At 52.2% G+C, this 17,698-nt stretch overlaps 11 protein-coding genes and 1 non-coding gene across 12 annotated transcripts in view; 5 read left to right on the top strand and 7 right to left on the bottom strand.

Annotated features, from left to right (window-relative positions):
• The first annotated feature begins 186 nt into the window (after positions 1-186).
• On the top strand, positions 187-1,147 carry SAICODRAFT_30766 (uncharacterized protein). The gene has a single exon (XM_019167758.1). It carries the CDS (start codon positions 229-231, stop codon positions 1,051-1,053), a length of 825 nt encoding a protein of 274 aa, XP_019023397.1. The 5' UTR covers positions 187-228; the 3' UTR covers positions 1,054-1,147.
• Positions 1,148-1,213: 66 nt separating this feature from the next.
• On the top strand, positions 1,214-1,946 carry SAICODRAFT_30765 (uncharacterized protein). Its single transcript, XM_019167757.1, has one exon. The coding sequence runs from the start codon at positions 1,351-1,353 to the stop codon at positions 1,852-1,854; it is 504 nt and encodes a 167-aa protein (XP_019023396.1). The 5' UTR covers positions 1,214-1,350; the 3' UTR covers positions 1,855-1,946.
• A 168-nt stretch (positions 1,947-2,114) lies between these two features.
• SAICODRAFT_42986 (uncharacterized protein) lies at positions 2,115-5,645 on the bottom strand (the record flags this gene model as incomplete). Its single annotated transcript, XM_019168717.1, has 1 exon — positions 2,115-5,645. A coding segment is annotated over one exon (3,531 nt), but the record flags the coding sequence as incomplete, so codon positions are not given.
• Positions 5,646-6,268: 623 nt separating this feature from the next.
• On the bottom strand, positions 6,269-8,205 carry SAICODRAFT_25968 (endoplasmic reticulum and nuclear membrane protein c Npl4; the record flags this gene model as incomplete). Its single annotated transcript, XM_019166898.1, has 4 exons — positions 6,269-7,531; positions 7,588-8,010; positions 8,066-8,132; positions 8,189-8,205. 4 exons carry the CDS (start codon positions 8,203-8,205, stop codon positions 6,269-6,271), a joined length of 1,770 nt encoding a protein of 589 aa, XP_019023394.1.
• A 283-nt stretch (positions 8,206-8,488) lies between these two features.
• On the top strand, positions 8,489-9,250 carry SAICODRAFT_93717 (uncharacterized protein). Its single transcript, XM_019171897.1, has 2 exons — positions 8,489-8,630; positions 8,751-9,250. The coding sequence occupies exons 1-2, from the start codon at positions 8,534-8,536 to the stop codon at positions 9,218-9,220; spliced, it is 567 nt and encodes a 188-aa protein (XP_019023393.1). The 5' UTR covers positions 8,489-8,533; the 3' UTR covers positions 9,221-9,250.
• SAICODRAFT_93714 (amidase) lies at positions 9,229-11,156 on the bottom strand. Its single transcript, XM_019171896.1, has 3 exons — positions 10,786-11,156; positions 9,763-10,728; positions 9,229-9,701 (listed from the first exon to the last, which is right to left on the bottom strand). Exons 1-3 carry the CDS (start codon positions 11,068-11,070, stop codon positions 9,297-9,299), a joined length of 1,656 nt encoding a protein of 551 aa, XP_019023392.1. The 5' UTR covers positions 11,071-11,156; the 3' UTR covers positions 9,229-9,296.
• Positions 11,157-11,336: 180 nt separating this feature from the next.
• On the bottom strand, positions 11,337-12,987 carry SAICODRAFT_71850 (calcium/proton exchanger; the record flags this gene model as incomplete). Its single annotated transcript, XM_019170717.1, has 2 exons — positions 11,337-12,928; positions 12,984-12,987. The coding sequence occupies 2 exons, from the start codon at positions 12,985-12,987 to the stop codon at positions 11,355-11,357; spliced, it is 1,578 nt and encodes a 525-aa protein (XP_019023391.1). The 3' UTR covers positions 11,337-11,354.
• A 435-nt stretch (positions 12,988-13,422) lies between these two features.
• On the bottom strand, positions 13,423-14,349 carry SAICODRAFT_30755 (uncharacterized protein). The gene is made up of 2 exons (XM_019167756.1): positions 13,665-14,349; positions 13,423-13,612 (listed from the first exon to the last, which is right to left on the bottom strand). Exons 1-2 carry the CDS (start codon positions 14,142-14,144, stop codon positions 13,550-13,552), a joined length of 543 nt encoding a protein of 180 aa, XP_019023390.1. The 5' UTR covers positions 14,145-14,349; the 3' UTR covers positions 13,423-13,549.
• A 370-nt stretch (positions 14,350-14,719) lies between these two features.
• Positions 14,720-14,793, bottom strand: SAICODRAFT_t91. Its single transcript has one exon. It is a non-coding gene; the product is annotated as a tRNA-Ile (tRNA).
• A 151-nt stretch (positions 14,794-14,944) lies between these two features.
• Positions 14,945-15,804, top strand: SAICODRAFT_66261 (ankyrin; the record flags this gene model as incomplete). Its single annotated transcript, XM_019170210.1, has 1 exon — positions 14,945-15,804. One exon carries the CDS (start codon positions 14,945-14,947, stop codon positions 15,569-15,571), a length of 627 nt encoding a protein of 208 aa, XP_019023389.1. The 3' UTR covers positions 15,572-15,804.
• A 1,125-nt stretch (positions 15,805-16,929) lies between these two features.
• The window catches only part of SAICODRAFT_132574 (uncharacterized protein), a 914-nt gene continuing 145 nt past the window's right edge, over positions 16,930-17,698 (top strand). The window contains exon 1 of the mRNA XM_019165442.1: positions 16,930-17,375. Within this exon, the coding sequence (XP_019023388.1) occupies positions 17,060-17,356 (297 nt within the window). The 5' untranslated portion in view covers positions 16,930-17,059 and the 3' untranslated portion in view covers positions 17,357-17,375. The remainder of the gene's footprint in view (positions 17,376-17,698) is intronic.
• SAICODRAFT_132696 (uncharacterized protein) overlaps positions 17,413-17,698 on the bottom strand; it is a 2,907-nt gene continuing 2,621 nt past the window's right edge. Inside the window, exon 2 of the mRNA XM_019165443.1 lies at positions 17,413-17,486. Coding sequence (XP_019023387.1) covers positions 17,469-17,486 — 18 coding nt within the window. The 3' untranslated portion in view covers positions 17,413-17,468. The remainder of the gene's footprint in view (positions 17,487-17,698) is intronic.

Here is a 17,698-nt window from a genome sequence, read left to right as displayed (position 1 = left end):
ATGGTAGATGTTCGGACTCGATCAATCACGCACAAGACGACAAATAGGCCGTGAACGAAGTCGGTATTTTGTTTGTCGAGATTTGCTATTCTGGTGTTGTTCAGGTTGTTCGTGACGCCTGCACGGATGAGAGCCTCGAAATTCACTGGCGCAGGCAACAAGGCCCAGCCGTACCCCACAGTATACGTGCGAACAAAACACAAAAATACCTGTTTTCGGTCCGCAATCATGCCAAATACCTCCGGAGACAAGGGAAAGGGAAAGGCCGCTCCTGCATCATCGTCTCATGCCGGATCATCACTCGCAAACTCCGCAGCGTCACTCCTTCGATCTGCACTCTCGCCCAACGCAGCACGAGACACCCTCCAATCCTCGGTTCAATCGTCTGGCAAGGCGTCAAGTGGCTCTTCTACCTCTACATATCAGCCTACAAGCAGCGGATCAACAGAATTGCTCGATGACGCAGCAGTACACAGCTCATCATCCTCCGTCCTCACAGGCACCGGCTTCCGCTCCTCCGCCGAACCTTCCAATCTGAACGCAGAATACGCCGAATTCGCCTCCTCTCACCAACAGCAAGACCATTCAGACGTCTACAACGATACCTCCGCCGAGGCAAACATCCACGACGCCTACCTCTCCCGCGCCCTCCACCGAAGCACCCACGGATCCCTCCGCTCCTCCACTTCCACCCTCCACCAACCAACCCGCGATGCCTCCCACGACGGCGCAGAAATACTCGCCCTCCTCCGCGACCCCTCCCTCAACCTCACAGATGAAATCGACGCCGTCCCCCTCCATTCCCGCCCCACAAAATATAAACCAACCTCCTCCCTCGTCCGTGGGCTACAGGCGTGCGAAGATCCGGTCGCGTACATCATGTCTACAAATACCTATACGGAGGATGTGTGGGATGAGACTAATGTGGATGAGGAGGAGGTTGGGGTGCGGGAGGCAGTCAAGGCTGCGAGAGAGGAGGTGCGGGATGGGAGGAAGGGGGAGGCGGTGGAGAGGTTGAATATGGTTTGGAAGCATTTGCGGGCGAAGTTGTAGGATGTGGTACGATCAGAGATTGTTGAGTATGTGTACGATAACAGCATTATATATGGCAGTGACAGTATAGAATATCATCCAACGGTGCTCATAGAAGGGTTCGTTACCGAAAAGCGTTTGTGAGACGCGTACGGCAGATTCCCGCGTCGTGGGATGGCAAGTCATGACGATGTCACGGTACAATGATACCCCGGTAACGTAAGACGGAAAAGTCATCCCCCCCCGGCCGTCGACTACAGACCCTTAGATATATCGAGATGGAAGCCGGCTTCCGCCTGCAACAAACACCGCGGTCACATGCTCTCAACACAAACCCACAATTACACCTTCGCTGATCCCACCCACAAATTTACTATATCCAAAGCGCACGTCTACCGATCAATAGCCGTTCGGCACCTACTCGGTATGCAAAGCCCCGAATACGAAGAACTCCGCCAAACAGCAACATACTGGGAAGTAACCCGTCGCCTCACCGGCGCATGGCGTCTCCGCCGTGCACTCGACTCAATCGGCATTGATCTGGTTCGGCAGAATTTGGAGAGTGGGAAGTGGTCGTGTACGCTTTGTCAGGATGTCCAAGCCTTCGACAAGCTTTTGGAGGAATTCGAGGATGCGAGGGCAGCTTTTGAGTTGGACAAGGATCGGGCGTTCACGCCTTTCTATCAGGTGTATTTGATGCGGAGAACGGAGAGGTTGGAGGAATGTTCATCGCGGTTGGCATGGGTGATCACAGCTATTGTGCACAAAGGGCATCTGAAGATGGGGGAGGAGATGTGGAGAGGTGTTGGTCCAGATGGATGACATATGCATACGGGCATGATGCTTCGGTCAACGCGTACGATTGATTGTCGCGCATAACAGGACGTTCGTTTAAAGATCGTGTTCGACATTACTATAGCTAATTACAGCCTTCATTGGCCAAACTTGGTAATAAACCTAAACGAAAGTACTCCCTGACCAAACGCCGTATAATCCCAGAAAATCAAATCAACTTTGAATAAAGAACGAATCTCTCATCATATCACCGGATCTCATGTAGGCACACCAGCTCTTTGTCCTGGAATATCCGAGAACAGCGAGCCAGGCGGGATCCGTGTGACATTCTTCTCACCAGAAGGTGCCGTAACATAACCCTCCGATCTTCTTCGCCAGTACGCAGCAAGAGCTCCTGCGGTAGTCAAGAGAAGCATGATACCAACCGCAATGGCAAGCGAGATCAGAATAACGAATCCACGGTCCATGTAGTGCTTAGCTCCAGGGACAGTTCGAGATTTCTCCTGAATGAAAGCGTAAATCTGACCATCGACGTTGTCAGAGGTGGAAGAGATCAGGTATGGCTGCCAAGCAGTGCCATTGAAGGTAGCTGCAGACACGTTTCCATATTTGGGGAGGTCCAGCCTTCCCATGATCAGGACAACGTATCCGCTCGGCAACACATTATTGCTTGCGCTGTCACCAACCAAAGGGACAGCCCTCATGGTGTGAATGACGGAAGAGCTCTGAAGGTCGGATCCAAGATCAATGAACTGCGTTCCATCCCACTTCTCAAGGTAGGCTCCGCCGCTGGAAGTGTTCTCACCTGCGAGGTAAAGCACGTTCTCCGTTTTAGGATCGAAGACAAAGCTCGTAACAGGTCCAGGCAATGCGGTGGACGCGTTCGCAAACTCACTCCACTCATTCGAACCGAGGTCGTACTCGAGAACAAGAGCAGACGTTCCGTTCATCGTCATATTACCCGCAGCAACAAACTTCTTCTCTTGCGCAAATAATACCTTCTCACAATCTCCGGAAACACCGGAAGTGGGTGCAGACCATTGCAATAGCTGAAGGTCAAGAAAACATACAGCTGGGCAGTTCAACGATCCAGCACCGGTGAAGGTACCAGCAGCAATGAGATCGTTCGTGTTAGGTGAAATCGCGAGGTCGTTTACCTGAACGTTATCACCAGTCAACGCAGCAAATTGCTCCGTACTCCACGTCTTGGTATTAAGATCGTATGCAACAAGCCCGTTCACCTCCTGTCCATTGATAGTACCGGTGACGTTTCCACCAGCATACAAGACATTATCATGCACAACCATCGAATAGAAGGAGCTAGTGCTGTCCAGACCGGCCGGTACACCGGTGATCGTTCCATTCTCGGCAATGAATGCTAAGTTCTGAACAACGCTGCCCGTACCGTTCGAGATAGAGAAGTGACCACCAATGATCACAAGGTTCGTGTCAGAGTTATTGTAGTAAACTCCACTGTAGACACCATTAGCTGCACCAACCTCCGCCACGGCCCTCTTCGTCATCGCAGAGTTCGACGTGCTCGACGTGCTCGACTGTTCCGAGAACAGGCTGAGCGCATTGACGGTCAAGTTGCTCTGACCCTCAGGCAACCTGGCCACGAATCTAGCAGAAGTAGTCTCACTTGCGCCAACGGATCCAACGTACAATGCACTTCCATTACTCAAGAAGGCAGAAGAAGCCAGGCTGCCCTGAAAGTACGTAGGGCCAGACAACTCTTGTGCCCACTTGCCGAAGCTTGGAATCCAAGCCGCGAATGCAGCGACAGGGATAATCGTCCCACTGTTAGTATTAATTGCGGTGAAGGTACCCGATACACCAATTGCATCGACAGAACCATTTGATGTTTCCACGACCATCTGCACAAGGCTGGTGACCTCGCCATTAACTCCCTGGCCCAGTGCCTGCAAGTTGAGATCCGAATCATACACTGCAATGTAATTCAAGTTCGTCACGGAACCATTCGCGCTGGCAGTAAAGTTCCCACCAATATAAACAGTATCGTTGAACGTGATCACGGCGTTTACAGGTCCGTTCAATCCTCCATCCGTAACGGCAAAGAAATCGGTCTCGTTGACCGCAAGCACATTCTTGGAACCAATGTTCGTAGCACTAAAGTTACCAGTAACGATCGTGGCAGACGGTAACACCGCAATACCTGCAATAGTCGGGTCGGTGCTCAAGATTTCTCCTGCGCGATCGAAGACACTTGAATCGTTCGCGGCGTAAGTTGTGGTGGTAGCAAAGTTAGCAGGATTGTACTCAAACAAGCCCCGCAATCCACCACCAGCGCTCGTTGGAAGGAACTGCACAGACTGCGCGACAACATTGACGGTGCCGGACTGCCCCGTAACAGGAGAAAGCGCCACGTATGGACGCCACGAGGTGGTCGGAGCTGCAACGACGCCCTGGTAGGCCGTGTCGTACTTGTCGCCACTGTTGGTCTGGAACAAGACCGTAGAGACAGGGTCGAGAACCGGGTCATAGTAAACGGAGACGTTGACTTGCCCTCGGTTGGAACACGTATCGTCAGCGAGACATCCAGGCGTGTGGATCTGCACTGTAAAGTTGCCTTCCTCAACAGTTTCAGGGAAGAACGAAACGCTCGCAGCCGACAAGGCGTCGTCACCAGTCAACCAGGTGGTGAGGTACGAAGTGTTACCCTCCTGGGTCACATTAGACCAAGGTCCACCGGTGGTGTTCGAAAACGAGGGGAATTCAAGACCGTAGCATGTGGGCTGGTTAAAGGTATTCACAGCAAACGCCAAGATGTCATCTTGGTACAATGTCACACCATCCAATCCTCCACCAGAACCATACCAGTCCTGAATCTCAATACTGAACCCAGTCATCCCGATGACATTCACGAAGTGAAAGTCCGTGTAGTACACAGAAGAGTCATTAGTGACCTGCGGCAGCGGGCAGAAAGCATCGCAAGCCACGGTGTCTCCAGAGGTAGGGTCAGTGTAGGTCATGTTCATGATACCATTGATTGGCAGACCAATGACCCGGAAGGTCTTGGTCCCGCGGTTCTCTTGGCGAGCATTGAACAACCTAAGCATCGTCGGCCTGAATCCAAACGAAGTCTCTGCAGTCCACGAACCCGCAGTGTCATCGGCCAACAACCAGGTCTGCCCAGCACCAGTCCCGCCCGGACAAAGGATGTTGGACGCATTGTTGAAGCCAGCGGTGGTAATGGTTCCGGTAGCCGTGACATTGGCCGTAACTAGGTTAATCGCCTGCGAATCCTCGAAACTTCCAGTCGCTCCCGTTCCAGTAGCATCAAAACTTCCTCCGAACAGCAGATCTCCATTGGCTGCCTTCGCGATCGCCGTAACCGGTCCATTGAATCCTCCAAAAGGGAATCCAACCCATGACTGTTCCGCCACATTCCACATCAAGGCATTGGTCGAATTCTGCGTCTCATAATCTCCTCCCACCACCACAGTGTTGTTGTCCGTATTGCAGTAAAGCGCGTACACCGGCCCTGGCACTCCTGAGCCCAAGGCTGAGAACGACGAGGTTGAAGTGTTGTAAACCGCGATATTCGACGCATTTACCCCCGCAATTCCCGTAAAATTTCCTGCGATGAACACCCCGGAGTCCATGAAACACGTCGCAGCAATCGTCCCATTCGCTTGGCCCAAACTCTCAAATCTTCCATCCTCCAATTGACTCAGCACAGAATCTCCAGTCGTGCTACTATTTGTCGTTGACTGTTGTGATCCAGTCCATAGGGAAAGACCAGAGAAATCACCTCCCAGCAAAACATTGCCGTATGAGGAGAGGTCGAGCTGAGGCAACGTCTGCGCCGCAGTCGCCGTTGCGAACGCCAACAACGCCGGTACAATATTCCGCATGCGTTTCTGATATTTCCAATCCGATTCGAATGTCGTTCTTCCCTCTTTTCAGGATAAATGCCGTCCCAATTCCCCGTTGCTGTGTCGTGTGCTGATCCTCTTCGCGTATACCGATCAGAAATGCTCTCCGTAACCGATGACGATAACCTGCAATACCGACGATCAAAGATGGAAGTCAAATCGACGGAGCCTTGAACAAAACAAGGCAGAAGGAGCGTAATTGGCTGTTCAAGAGAGCGGATACCGGCCGGTGGAAATGTACGGTTGTTTGTAATTGGCGGTGCCTGAGCCACACAGAAACTCTAAACACAAGGCTCTTGGGAGATACGCGCGCGGCAGAAAGGGGGACCCCATGGTGAAGGCATTGATGTTTGACAAGAAAATGCTTCAGTAAGGATTGTAGGCTATAAATATCAATCGCTGCGGTCATCAGACTCTTCCCATGCCTTTCCTCGACCGACCTCAACATGCATCCCTACTCCAGGCCTCCAAAACAACCCTCCAGGCGTGACGAATACAGCAATTGTAAATCCTCCTTACCATAAGCCATCTGCTGGGACGCACTACGTACTCTCCCGAATAATCGTCAACAACGTCTGCCACCCTGGCCTCTCCAAAAGCGCATACGCATCAACCATCTCATGCCCACACGCAACCTTCGCCAACGCCTTCTCATCCTCCTCCTCCAGAATTCCCATCCCGTGAAGGAAACACAACATATGGAAATCACTAACTGCATCGACACCAGTCTCTGCACTCTTACCCGACCTCCTGACACCGACTTGGGAGCCGACGGCGGCGAGGTCTTGGACGACGCCGATAACTTCGCGGTTTTCGACTGGGAAGCGGTGGGAGAGGAACATTGGTTTCGGGTTCTCCGGGAATCCATGGGTAAGTGTGACCAAAAGGTATTCAACCGGAAAAGCAGGTTTGGCGTCGATTTGCACTGCCCGTCCATACTCATTCACCTTCCGATAAAACACATCCGGGATGTACCTCGTCTCATCCTCATGTTTGACAAGCATACTTCCCGGATCCACACTTGGCTCAATAACATCCGCCCTGATCATCGCCATAGCCGAGTTGCTGGCTTGATATGCCGCAATATCGATTTGTCCTTCGTCGTTGCCGCTGATCACACATGTCACGAATTTTGAGCCGAATTCGCCAGTTTCGGACCATCTTGAGGTGTTTTTGTAGCGGTTTTGCATGGTTGCTGCCATGTGGATCTCGAGTGCACTCAGGAAGTAACTTCCGGCATGGCGTTTGGGGATGACCGTTCCCTTCCCCGTCCCATCATCTACCAAATCCGTAAAGATCATCCCTACCATACGTAACCCGCATCCCCCCGCAACCTCACTGATCCCGTGCTCATTTTCCCATTCCGCCAACGCCAACCCATCCGTCTCCCCGCCCTGCGGCGGCTCATAAATCGCCTCCACGACAGCCTTCATCCCCAACGGCACCTGATCATACCCCTCATACCTCCCATATAAATACCCAAACCTCTGCGTCCCACTCTTCCTCCAAAACTCAATAAACCCATTCACCAACTCACTACTCGCAAACTCCACATGATCGACCATCCGGAACTGCTGTAACTGCAGCGATATCGCGCCTGGTTGGCATTTCGAGCAGATACCTTTTGGCCAGGGAGGGTGACCGGAGGGACAGTGGGGTTTTACACGGCATTCGGGTTCCGAGAGCGGGGGGACGTAGGAGGCGCCCATTTCGGGTTTGTTTGTTGCGGTGTTGAGTTTTCGGAGGTAGGCGTGGAAGGATTGATGTTTGATCTTGTGTTCCTCCAGATAGTTCGCGTCGTATGGCTATGGCACATCTGTTAGCTTCGTGACGGTAGGGACCCGGATTCGACATAACATACCTCCAATGGCATACAGTAATCACACATCCCCTGAGGTCCATGGCGACACATCCTCCCTTGCTTCCGGTAAATCTTCCCATCTATCTTCTCCAGGACATCATCAATATGATCCTGCTTCACGCTCTCAAACGCGTTCTTCAAATGCTTCGTCTCGTCACCACCGATCGCTACAGACGGAATCTCCCCCGCAGCCACCTCTTTGCCGTTCAATCTCGACGTCGTCCCTTGCGGTGCCGTCGAAGTCGTCGGTGATGTCTTAGAGGTAGACACGACGAGTTTAACGAACAGCATATCTCCATGCTTCAGCCCCAACTCCGCAATCGACTGTCCACGCACCGACGAAAGCGTCCTTTCCTCTCCCGCAGGTTTATCAGAGATCGTCGTAGCATCCGCATCGACCGGATTCTTCAGCACTTGCTCGAGCTGTGGACCCTGTCAGTCATTGTCGTCGACAAATGGCTTGGTATCAAGCACTCACCTTCTCAGATAACACGGCGGCATCATCATTTGGCTGGACCTCGATACGAGAAGTTCCTTCCTTTGACCTGTTCGATCGAAAGTTAGCGACGGACATTGGCCACAGCAAGTTTCTCGATCAAACCTTATTCTGATGAGCATTGCGATGTTTTGAGCTTGTTACTCTTGCAATTGCGGTGTTCTTCGTTTGTATGAACTCGTGGGACGCGAAGCTGCAGTTACCGGGGTTGTACGAGATGACGTACGCAGGATGGACTCGGACTGTCAAGAGAGGAAGCAACCGTCTTCTATCCTAAATTTAATTCAGAGTAACTTAAGCCCTCTTTCCACACAAACATTCAACCTTCCTCGCCTCCCCTTGTCTCGTTCCTCCTCCGTGACGCACATGCAGCGGCCCGAGCGCATCTCGTACTCCTCCAAGATCCTTTGAAATCCTCGACCACCCAACGACTCAATTGATCTGGACAATATGCCAACATTAACCTTAATTGTACCACTGGCATACCTGACCGTTCTGGCGGGCTCACTGATCTGTTTCTCCTTCTTTTACCGCCGAAGAAAAGCTGGTACGTGGCATCACTACATCAAACGCGTTCCTTCGTCCTGCCCCATCAGGATCCGGGGCGCGGTGTTTGGGATACGCTCAAAGAGAAGAGACGGTTGATACTAATTGACGTGTACCATAGGCCAAATCCAACAACTGGAACCCTGGTTCCCCCCCTCCCCCGCCCGCGACGTCTACCTCTCACTCCTCCACACCGACCCCCAACCCCCACCCACCCTCCTCCGCGCCGCCCTGGTCACTCGCGCTGCCTCCGCAATCACCTCCATCATCACCCTCCGCGAACAAAAACCCGCCCTCGCCCTCCTCTCTCAAAAAGGATCCGTTCCCGAAAGTTTGCAGAAAGAGTTTGATTTGGCGGAGCGATGGGTTAATGGAGAGGTTCAGGATATCGTGCTGGAGGCGGAGGGGTGGGAGAAGGGGTGGGGACAGGTGATTTTCCAGACGGCGGGGGAGGTGGCTGGGTATGAGAGGTTGAGGGGAATTGTGAAGAAGCACGAGGAGATGTCGAGGGTTGAGAGGGCCAAATATGATGCTGAGATGAAGGAGAAGGGGATGATTCAGGAGAAGCCTGCTGAGGTGAAGGCGGAGTAAGGAAGACTGAGAGTCTGCATGGCGTGAATGTCAAAACAAGATAAGCGTGGGATATTCACGTCCCTGACCAATTGATCTATGATACCATTGGCTCCGTTCCCAATTTACAATCCTCCACCACCCGCTCCAACCCGACCAACACCTCCTCCTCCCTCAACCTCCTCCCAACCAACTGCAACCCCACCGGCATCCCCACCATCCCCTTCCCGAATTCCTCCCACGTCGCCTTCAACATTTCCTCCATCTCAGTCCCCTCCCTCGCAACATACTCCTTCCACATATCCTCATGGGTGACCTTGTCCACGGGAAACACTGCCGCGGGTAAATCCAGGAAGTTCCATATCTTCGTATACCCAACCCACTTCGTCCTCTCATGCGGGACGGCGGGGTGTGGCATAACCGGGCACAGCACGAAATCCAATCCAGCTGAAGTCCAGAGCTCCAGGTACGCTTTCTGGAGTTTAATTTTCTCAGTGTTCATCTGTGCGAGTGTTGAGTTAGTCACATCCAAAGGAGGGTGTATTCAGATGTTCGGTACATACCTCCCAGTACTCGAGAACTGATACAGCTTTTCCACGGCTGATTAGCCGTTCGACGTGTGGCAGGAACGGTTCGCCACCTTTTGTGACTGAACGGCGGATTTCTTCCCCGCCGTCGACAGTGTACATGCGGTCCATAAGGGTAAGACATTCTCTGTGTCCAAGCGCCGGCCATTCCACCAACTCATATTTCTCCGGCATGCCTTTCAGCTTTTGTACCAGTTCTTCAAATACTCTCTGTACGGGCGGCAAGGGTGTCACTATATGATCCGTCCCCATAACCCCGATCCTAACCTTCTTCCCAACATACGCAGCTTTCACCTCCTCGTACCTCCAGGGCATCGGAGCAACACCCGGATCCCGCTCCCACGGCTTTCCACCAAGTACAGCACGCATCCCGACCTCCAGCATCCCCATTTCCCGCGTCAATGGGCCGACGACGGATGGGATAGCGGGTTGGCCCTCTTGACTTACGGGCACACCCGAATATGGGATACGGGTACTGGATGGTTTGAGGCCCCATAGACCACAGAGAGCGGCTGGGATACGGATGGAGCCACCGATGTCCGTGCCCCATCCCAAGTGCGAGGCAGAGTGTGCCAGGAGAGCGGCCTCGCCACCTGTTGAGCCGCCGGGTGTGTAGGCGGGATTTAGGGGATGCGTGGTGATCCCGAAAATGGGGTTCTGGGTTTCGCACCAGAGGATACTCTGCGGCAAATTCGTCTTCACGATGGGTATCGCGCCCGCATCCTGCAGAATTGAGACTAACACGCTTTGTTCGGATTTCGGAGCGGGTGCGTGACAGCGGGAGATATACCCAAGCGTCGTATCAACCCCAGCAACATTAAATTGATCTTTCAACGAGATCGGCAGACCGTGAAGGGGCCGACGCGAGGAGGGGGGTAGCGCATCGAGTTCGGCGGCGCGGGAGAGGGCGGAGGAAAAGAGGGGTTCGGTCAGGCAGTTTGTCTGTAAAAGACATTCAGCACATCAAATATTATGACCTCGACGCGGAAAATATCTTACCAATTGGTGCGCAATAGTTACGCGTTGGATGAAGGCAGTAGTTACTTCGACGCAAGTTGCAGTTCCTTCACGGAGGGATTGGAGGAGGTTCGAGGCTGGCCAAGACGTGATTTCGACTTCACGATCGGTGAGAGCAGCGCACTCATTGACGTATCGGATCCTTTCACTGCCTGCTACCACAGGCGATGGAAGGGAAGATGTCGAAAGGAGGTACGGCTCAAGAATGGCATGCTGCTCCGCAAGCTTCTTGTCCCGGACGGCCTGCCATCTTGTCTTGACAGCCATAGCTCTCAGGGGATGGAAATGTAGAGTATTGGCATCATCTTGCTCGGTTGGGAGCTTGTGTGGTTATCATCATTTGTGGTCGGGTATCGGCAGTGCGGTTGAGTGGTAACGTTGACACCCCGCTTTCCCCACTCTGCCAGGCGCGCTGCCGAATCGGGCAGGAGTTCTCACGGCAACAGGGTTACACAACTCTGCGAAGACTCCATAACGAGTTCTCTTGATATATCCGATATGACCGAGCGGCTACCCTATATTACTCATCCCTTCCTATGCCTTGCTATCGCTTACCTCGCAACCTCCGGATAAAACCACACCGCAACCGCAATAATCAGATAAACAGCACACAACAACACCCCCTCCAAATAATTACTCTTCCCGTCCCCAATCAAATAATTCACCAAAATAACCGTAACAAATAACAACACAACCTCAAACGTATTAAAATCCAGACTCATCGCATGTCCGGTCCACCAGCCCAACAAACACATAAACGGCGTAACCAACAACGCGATTTGCAAACTACTCCCCACAGCTACACCGATCGCGAGGTCCATCTTGTTTTTGTAGGCGACGGTTACGGCTGTGACGTGTTCGGCTGCGTTTCCGACGATAGGGAGGAGGATGAGACCGACCCAGGTTCGGGAGATGCCGGATTCTTCGACGAGGGCGTCGATTGACGAGACGAGGAATTCTGCGCAGACGGCAACGAGGACGGTTACGCAGATGAGGAGGATGATTGCGGCGATGGGAGTGATGTTCGCCACCTCTCCGCCTTCTTCTTCTTCTTCGGAAACGGCTCCTTCGGTAGCGGTAGTGGTGTTATCGAGGCGAGCTTCGTCGGTGGGGAGGGTTGATTCGAAACCTTCGGGTTGTGTAGTCCGTTGTTGTTGCATCTCGATATCGTTTCCCTCCCTATCAACCCCCGCAATATCCCTCTCCTCATCCTCCGCCTCCTCATACAAGTACGTATGCGTCTTCAACTGAAACACCAAATACGTCGCATAAACCACTAACAAGATCACACTCGTTCCCCTCGAGATCTTCAAAACCCCATCTTCCGCCTCAGCCGCCGTATCGAAACTGTTGGAAAACGCGGCAGGGATGAGGAGGGAGGAGATGGAGAGGATGAGGAGGGAGGCGGACATTTGGGCGGAGGTGTAGTTGAAGGATTGTTCTTTGTAGCGGGAGCCGCCGGCGATGAAACACATTCCGAGGACGAGGAGGAGGTTGGAGAGCATGCTTCCTAGGAGGGAGGCTTGAAGGACGGTGATCTCGTCTTGAAGGAGGGCGATGATACCCACAATCAGTTCGACCGCATTTCCGAAAGAGGCATTCATGAGACCTCCCAGGGTCTCTCCAATCCTGATTGAGATTTCCTCCGTTGCGTACGACAGCAATGCCGCTAACGGAATGATCGCCAGGAAGTTCATGACAAAGACGACGACGGGGTTCACGCCCACCGCGTGACACGCGATTCCCACCGGCACGAACACCAACAACGGGTTGGCATAATTCGACAGCGCAATCGTCTTCATTGTTTGTAAAACCGTCTTCTTGTGCGCCGGGATAAAACCGTTCGTCTCATCCCTCTTGGCAGCTAGCTCAGCGAGATTCGGGTCGTTCTCAATGGTATGTTTGGGTGCATCTCCATCTCCAGAACTCAATTGCTTGGTGCCCATGCTTGCGGTTCGAACGCCACTGGTACCAGAACGAGAGATTCCATGACCAGGCGGCATCGAATTCGCCCGACGAGCTGCGTGTGCGGCATTGGACAGAGAAAGGAGTGTCGAGCGGCGATGAATTCTGTGTCGACCATACACTTGTTTGAACCGGTCCTTGACCGAAACCCCGTTCGATGCTACTCCTCAGTGATCATTAGCCATGGCCCACATATGGATCAATCGCAGACTTACACATAGTAAAAGGCAGTTGGGGGTTGTTGTTTTTGCAATTGGTGTTTGTGCGGGACGAGCTGGGTTCCCTTATAAGCGACGCTACCGCCAAGTTAGGCGAGAGAGGGGCTTTCTAAGCGGCGCGCCAGATTTAACCTTGAATGGAGATTGGCCAAGGCATGTCATCGTACAGGTCGCCATCAAGGTTGAATGGGTGGCTGGTTGTATGGCAAGGTCATTTGGACTGGAATAACTTGGAATGGGTGTTGATTGCAAGTGGATTGTTGGTAAGGCTTGTGGAGAATTGGAATCGGAGACGGAAGCGAGGATTCACCTAGTGCATTTACAAATTTCACGGTATAACTGCGTTGCTGTTGCTAAAAAGTTTTGTCAAAGAGACCCGCCTGTCTCATCATCTAAACCAAAAGAGTGTAATGTAACGAACGCCAAAAACCCCGTCTCACAGATCCAAAACCTCACCCAAAGAATGTCAAAGGTATATCCATATAACGCCAATAACTAATACACCAGTCTCGCCTTCCTCGCCGTCGATATTATATCGTACGTATCCCTTACGTGCAAGGATCTCAGTTGACTTCGAGGTCGTTGATATAGTCATCAGCACTATACTTCTTCAACCCCATAATCCGCTGTACACAACAGTCAGCACCCTGATCAACACAAAGACGTTTCGCCACGTACCTCATCAAACCACTCCACCTCCCTCAAATCATCCATCCTCATCCTCTCTTTCGCGCCTCCATCGTCTTCCGGATAAATCGAACTCACTTCACTCTCATAACTCAACTTCCTCCCCACAAAGTTGCGAGGGGATGAGGAGTCGAAGAGGGATTCGGGGGAGGAAGGGGCGGTGGACGGGGAGTGGTAGGTTGCGGGGGAGTACATGTGCGTCTGTTGGTGGTCCACCGAGCGGCGTTTGTCGCCTGTTGATGAGTGATCGGGTGTGGAGGGGATGACGTCCAAGGACGTTTGGCCACGGTTTGCGGAGAATCCTCCTGGACGCGTCATGTTTGAGCTGGGTTTGGGCTTTGTTGGGGAAACGGCGATGCCGCTGTCTGCGGTACTTTGACGGGAGTGGGTTGAGGAGGGCGTCGGAGAGGCGGGAGACGAGTTAAGCTTTGTCTTGATTTTGCTTGTCAAAGATCTGGTGAATGAAGGCATTGTTGGTTGTTTTTGCTGTTGGTGATGATGATGGTCGTTGATGTTTGTCGTTGTCGTTGAGTGCTCGGTGTAGTGTTTTATGCAATGCGTGATGATGAAGAGGAGAGTACACGTGGTAACAATCTCAAGTCTGGTGTCGCCCGAGAGACGTTCTGAAGTTGTGAAGAAAAGTTTGAGATTTTATAAGAAAAGACTCATGATGTGACGAGTCGGATTGTTTTCTAATTTACGTGTTCGGGCCGGTCGTTGGGGCCCAAACTGGGCGTGGGATCGTGCGGCAGAGGGGAAGGACTGCTGCCTAGACTATGCTTTGCCAAGTCTTCAGCTAACAACAGGCCAGAATGGCATCTTGGCTGTCTGATCAGAGCCGTGTCGGACGTTAGCCGTGCTGTTCTGCCGTCAGCTGGGGCAGTTGCAAGCGGCCTGAACGTCATTTATTCATATGACGCGGCATGCACGCAGATTGCCGACGATGGTGCCGGCTGGCAAACACAAAGCTGAACGACTAAACAAGATGATGTGAGAGCAAAAGGGAACATGGCTGAGTCGTTGTCGGAGTAGCATAACAGCAAAAGTGGTCACGGAGAGGCTCGAACTCTCAGCCTTGGCGTTATTAGCACCACGCGCTAACCAATTGCGCCACGCAACCTGGTAGATGTTCTTTTCAAACTTGCAAACACTCATAACCTCAACCAAACCCATATGTTTTTTCTTATCGATACCCGCCCGCACATTGACGTCTGAACATATTCCTCTCCTCACCAGCTCCACCCATCTACACTCCTATACCTACCGTCAAAATGGCCTCCATCCGTGAAATCGCAACCGCAGAATCCCATGCTCAACCCTCCTCCAACAACTGCGCCCTCTGCTTTGACCCCCTCCTAATCCCCAACCCCTCCGACGAAGGCCCCGCAATGATCATCGACGACGTCGAGCTCCGCTGCTCGCATCATTTCCACTGGAGTTGTTTTACAGAGTATGATGCCGACGGAAACGATAGAACGCTGTGTCCAGAGTGCGGGGAGACGACACTCCAGCGTGGCGGACAATTATTGGTAATCGTCCGTAACGAAGGCGGAGTCACAGCCGGCTTCGACCTCGGCGCCGCCCTCGACGAAGAGAAATTCTACGACGATAACCCCGCCCTACGTCGAGAAATGGCCTTCCTAAACATGATCTCCATGTCCGAACTCGAAGCCGCACAAGAGCTTCTCGAGGAAGGTGTTGATGTTGATTGTAGGGATTCGGAGACGGGTGGGACGGCATTGCATTTGGCTGTTGTGAATGGGGATGAGGAGGGGATTATGATGTTGTTGGGGTATGGGGCGAGTAGGGAGGTTAGGGATTCGAGTGGGAGGACGCCGGCGGATGTGGCGAGAGAGATGGGGGCGGAGGCGGCGTGGAGGTTTTTGCAGCAGCAGTAAAGAGCCATGAAGGTTCTTGATTGATGAGGCTGGAGGATATCCGGGTAAATCAAGGCCAACTGGATTGGGGTTATCGATAGAAGCAGGGTACCGTAGAGGTTACGATTGATAGAAGAACGCGTGGACTGCACGATATATTTCGCAGTTGAGCGGATTAGACATCGTACTCCCTGATCTTTCTATTAAATATTACTGGACAGCTTGCCGGACGTTTCGCACGATCGATGCATGGGCACGTGCACGCGCGGACAACCTGGTACAAAATCTCGACTCGACGTCGACGACGCAAAACGCTCCTCAACTCCCTCGACCACAACACCATCCACGACTACCTATCGGTACATCCAACAATTAACGATCGCGAACGCCCAACCAACCAACCATTCCTCAATAGGTACGCTCACTCTCCTTCCAAGCATGGCACCCCAAGTCCCCGAACCCGCTCCGTCCCAAAAGATGAAAAACTTGATAGGGACAACAGAAGCCCCTTCGGGGCGCATGTTGAGCCAATCAGGAACTAGATAGTAAAACCCCTGAACATATGGATGGACATTGTCGTTTGTGGACTTGCGGTTGCGATGCTTTGGGTTACGATGGTTCGATGTCAAATGGCATGGCTAACATACGTCGTCGTTCGCAGTTTGATTAGTTGAGTTTAATTGATTTGTGATTTCATTCTTGTGGTTTCTTTTCATCTAAAGGTAGACCTTCCTTTTCATTTGCACTCCTCTCAGACCTTGGTCTAACAGCTGCCCGTCAGTATCGCCTACCTCAACCCACACATATACAAAGCAGCCCAAGATGCTCTTCAACGGCGTCAAGCGTGCAGCAACTTCATCCGTGCTCTTTAGCACCTGCCAGCAAACCCGTACATAGACTGCACAACGCACCGCCCTCCCCCGCCCGCCTCTTCCCACAAAACGTCTTGTACGTGACAACCGCAATAACCCGCTCTGGAACCCTCATATGAACTTGGCCAACCGATCAGATGAGTCTGGTCGCACGACATTGTTCCAGTCTCGTTATGGATTTGACATTGGTGGGGCGGAGGAAGAAGGAGAGGATTCTTTTGCGGATTTGCTTGTTGGTGTTGTTGAGCCGTTGGAAGGAAAGGAATACCAAAGGAAGAAGGGCAACAATAAGCACGAGGGATTGTTCTTCAACGGCGTTATCGGGGTTTTGTTTTTGCATACGGGATTTGTACGACTAGATTTTTGGGCAGGATGAAGTTGAACGACGTGATGCATTGCGAATGAAGAATGTCTTGACAAACGTTGTACTCAAACAAAAGCCAATTGCAAAGGCAAGCTAACACAAATCAAAATCCAAAAGACGCGAATCGCAAAGCGCAAAGCAACATGTAAGCTGTAGCATAGCAAAAATAAGTAGTGGAGATCCCCGTATAGAAACTTCCAGCAAAAAAACACAATAATAGACCTGTAGATAGAGAATGATACGCCCGCCGCACCCAAAAAGATCGCAAAACACATGAACGAAATCCAAAAATCAAAATCCTACCGAAAAAGAATGAGTCCTTTGCGTGCTCGGCATTACACACCAACCCACGACACAACGACACAACGACACAACGACACAACGACACAACGACACAACGACACAACGACACAACGACACAACGACACAACGACACAACGACACAACGACACAACGACACAACGACACAACGACACAACGACACAACGACACAACGACACAACGACACAACGACACAACGACAACGTCCAACGTACGTATACTCTACCGCCTCCAACCTGCCCACAATGAACCGACGATATCCTTCGCCGCCCCAACAAGGGTAACGCCCTTGCCAAACATACTATCATCACTCGATGCATACCCAGATCCTGTTCCCGATCCCGACCCCGAACCTTGCGCCTCAGCAGGCGAAGGCGACGGAACAGGACTTGGGCTCGCAGCGGGAGAAACGCTCGCCGGACTAGCCGCCTCACCCGTATTCTGTGAAGCCTGAAGAGCATGTCCAACATCCATATTCTTACTCCTGCTCTTGCTCGAGTGCTTGGAGTGAGACTGTGCCGTTTGTCTTCCCTGCGCAGCCAATTCGTACTCGATGACGCCCTTCATATAACTCCTACAATACTGGCTGCT

This window comes from Saitoella complicata (genome assembly GCF_001661265.1).
Source record: "Saitoella complicata NRRL Y-17804 unplaced genomic scaffold SAICOscaffold_15, whole genome shotgun sequence".
Classification (NCBI taxonomy): domain Eukaryota; kingdom Fungi; phylum Ascomycota; class Saitoellomycetes; order Saitoellales; family Saitoellaceae; genus Saitoella; species Saitoella complicata.
The sequence above is the reverse complement of the archived record's forward strand: the minus strand, read 5'-3'. Positions and strand labels throughout refer to the sequence as shown.

Bases quoted from the DNA above. Each gene is read 5' to 3' on its own strand.
- SAICODRAFT_30766 (XM_019167758.1), top strand. From the start codon at position 229: ATGCCAAATACCTCCGGAGACAAGGGAAAGGGAAAGGCCGCTCCTGCA.
- SAICODRAFT_30765 (XM_019167757.1), top strand. From the start codon at position 1,351: ATGCTCTCAACACAAACCCACAATTACACCTTCGCTGATCCCACCCAC.
- SAICODRAFT_93717 (XM_019171897.1), top strand. From the start codon at position 8,534: ATGCCAACATTAACCTTAATTGTACCACTGGCATACCTGACCGTTCTG. The intron at 8,631-8,750 runs GTACGTGGCATC...CGTGTACCATAG, and splicing joins TTACCGCCGAAGAAAAGCTG to GCCAAATCCAACAACTGGAA.
- SAICODRAFT_93714 (XM_019171896.1), bottom strand. From the start codon at position 11,070: ATGGCTGTCAAGACAAGATGGCAGGCCGTCCGGGACAAGAAGCTTGCG. The intron at 10,729-10,785 runs GTAAGATATTTT...TGTCTTTTACAG, and splicing joins TAACTATTGCGCACCAATTG to ACAAACTGCCTGACCGAACC. The intron at 9,702-9,762 runs GTATGTACCGAA...ACACTCGCACAG, and splicing joins CAGTTCTCGAGTACTGGGAG to ATGAACACTGAGAAAATTAA.
- SAICODRAFT_30755 (XM_019167756.1), bottom strand. From the start codon at position 14,144: ATGCCTTCATTCACCAGATCTTTGACAAGCAAAATCAAGACAAAGCTT. The intron at 13,613-13,664 runs GTACGTGGCGAA...TGTTGTGTACAG, and splicing joins AGGTGGAGTGGTTTGATGAG to CGGATTATGGGGTTGAAGAA.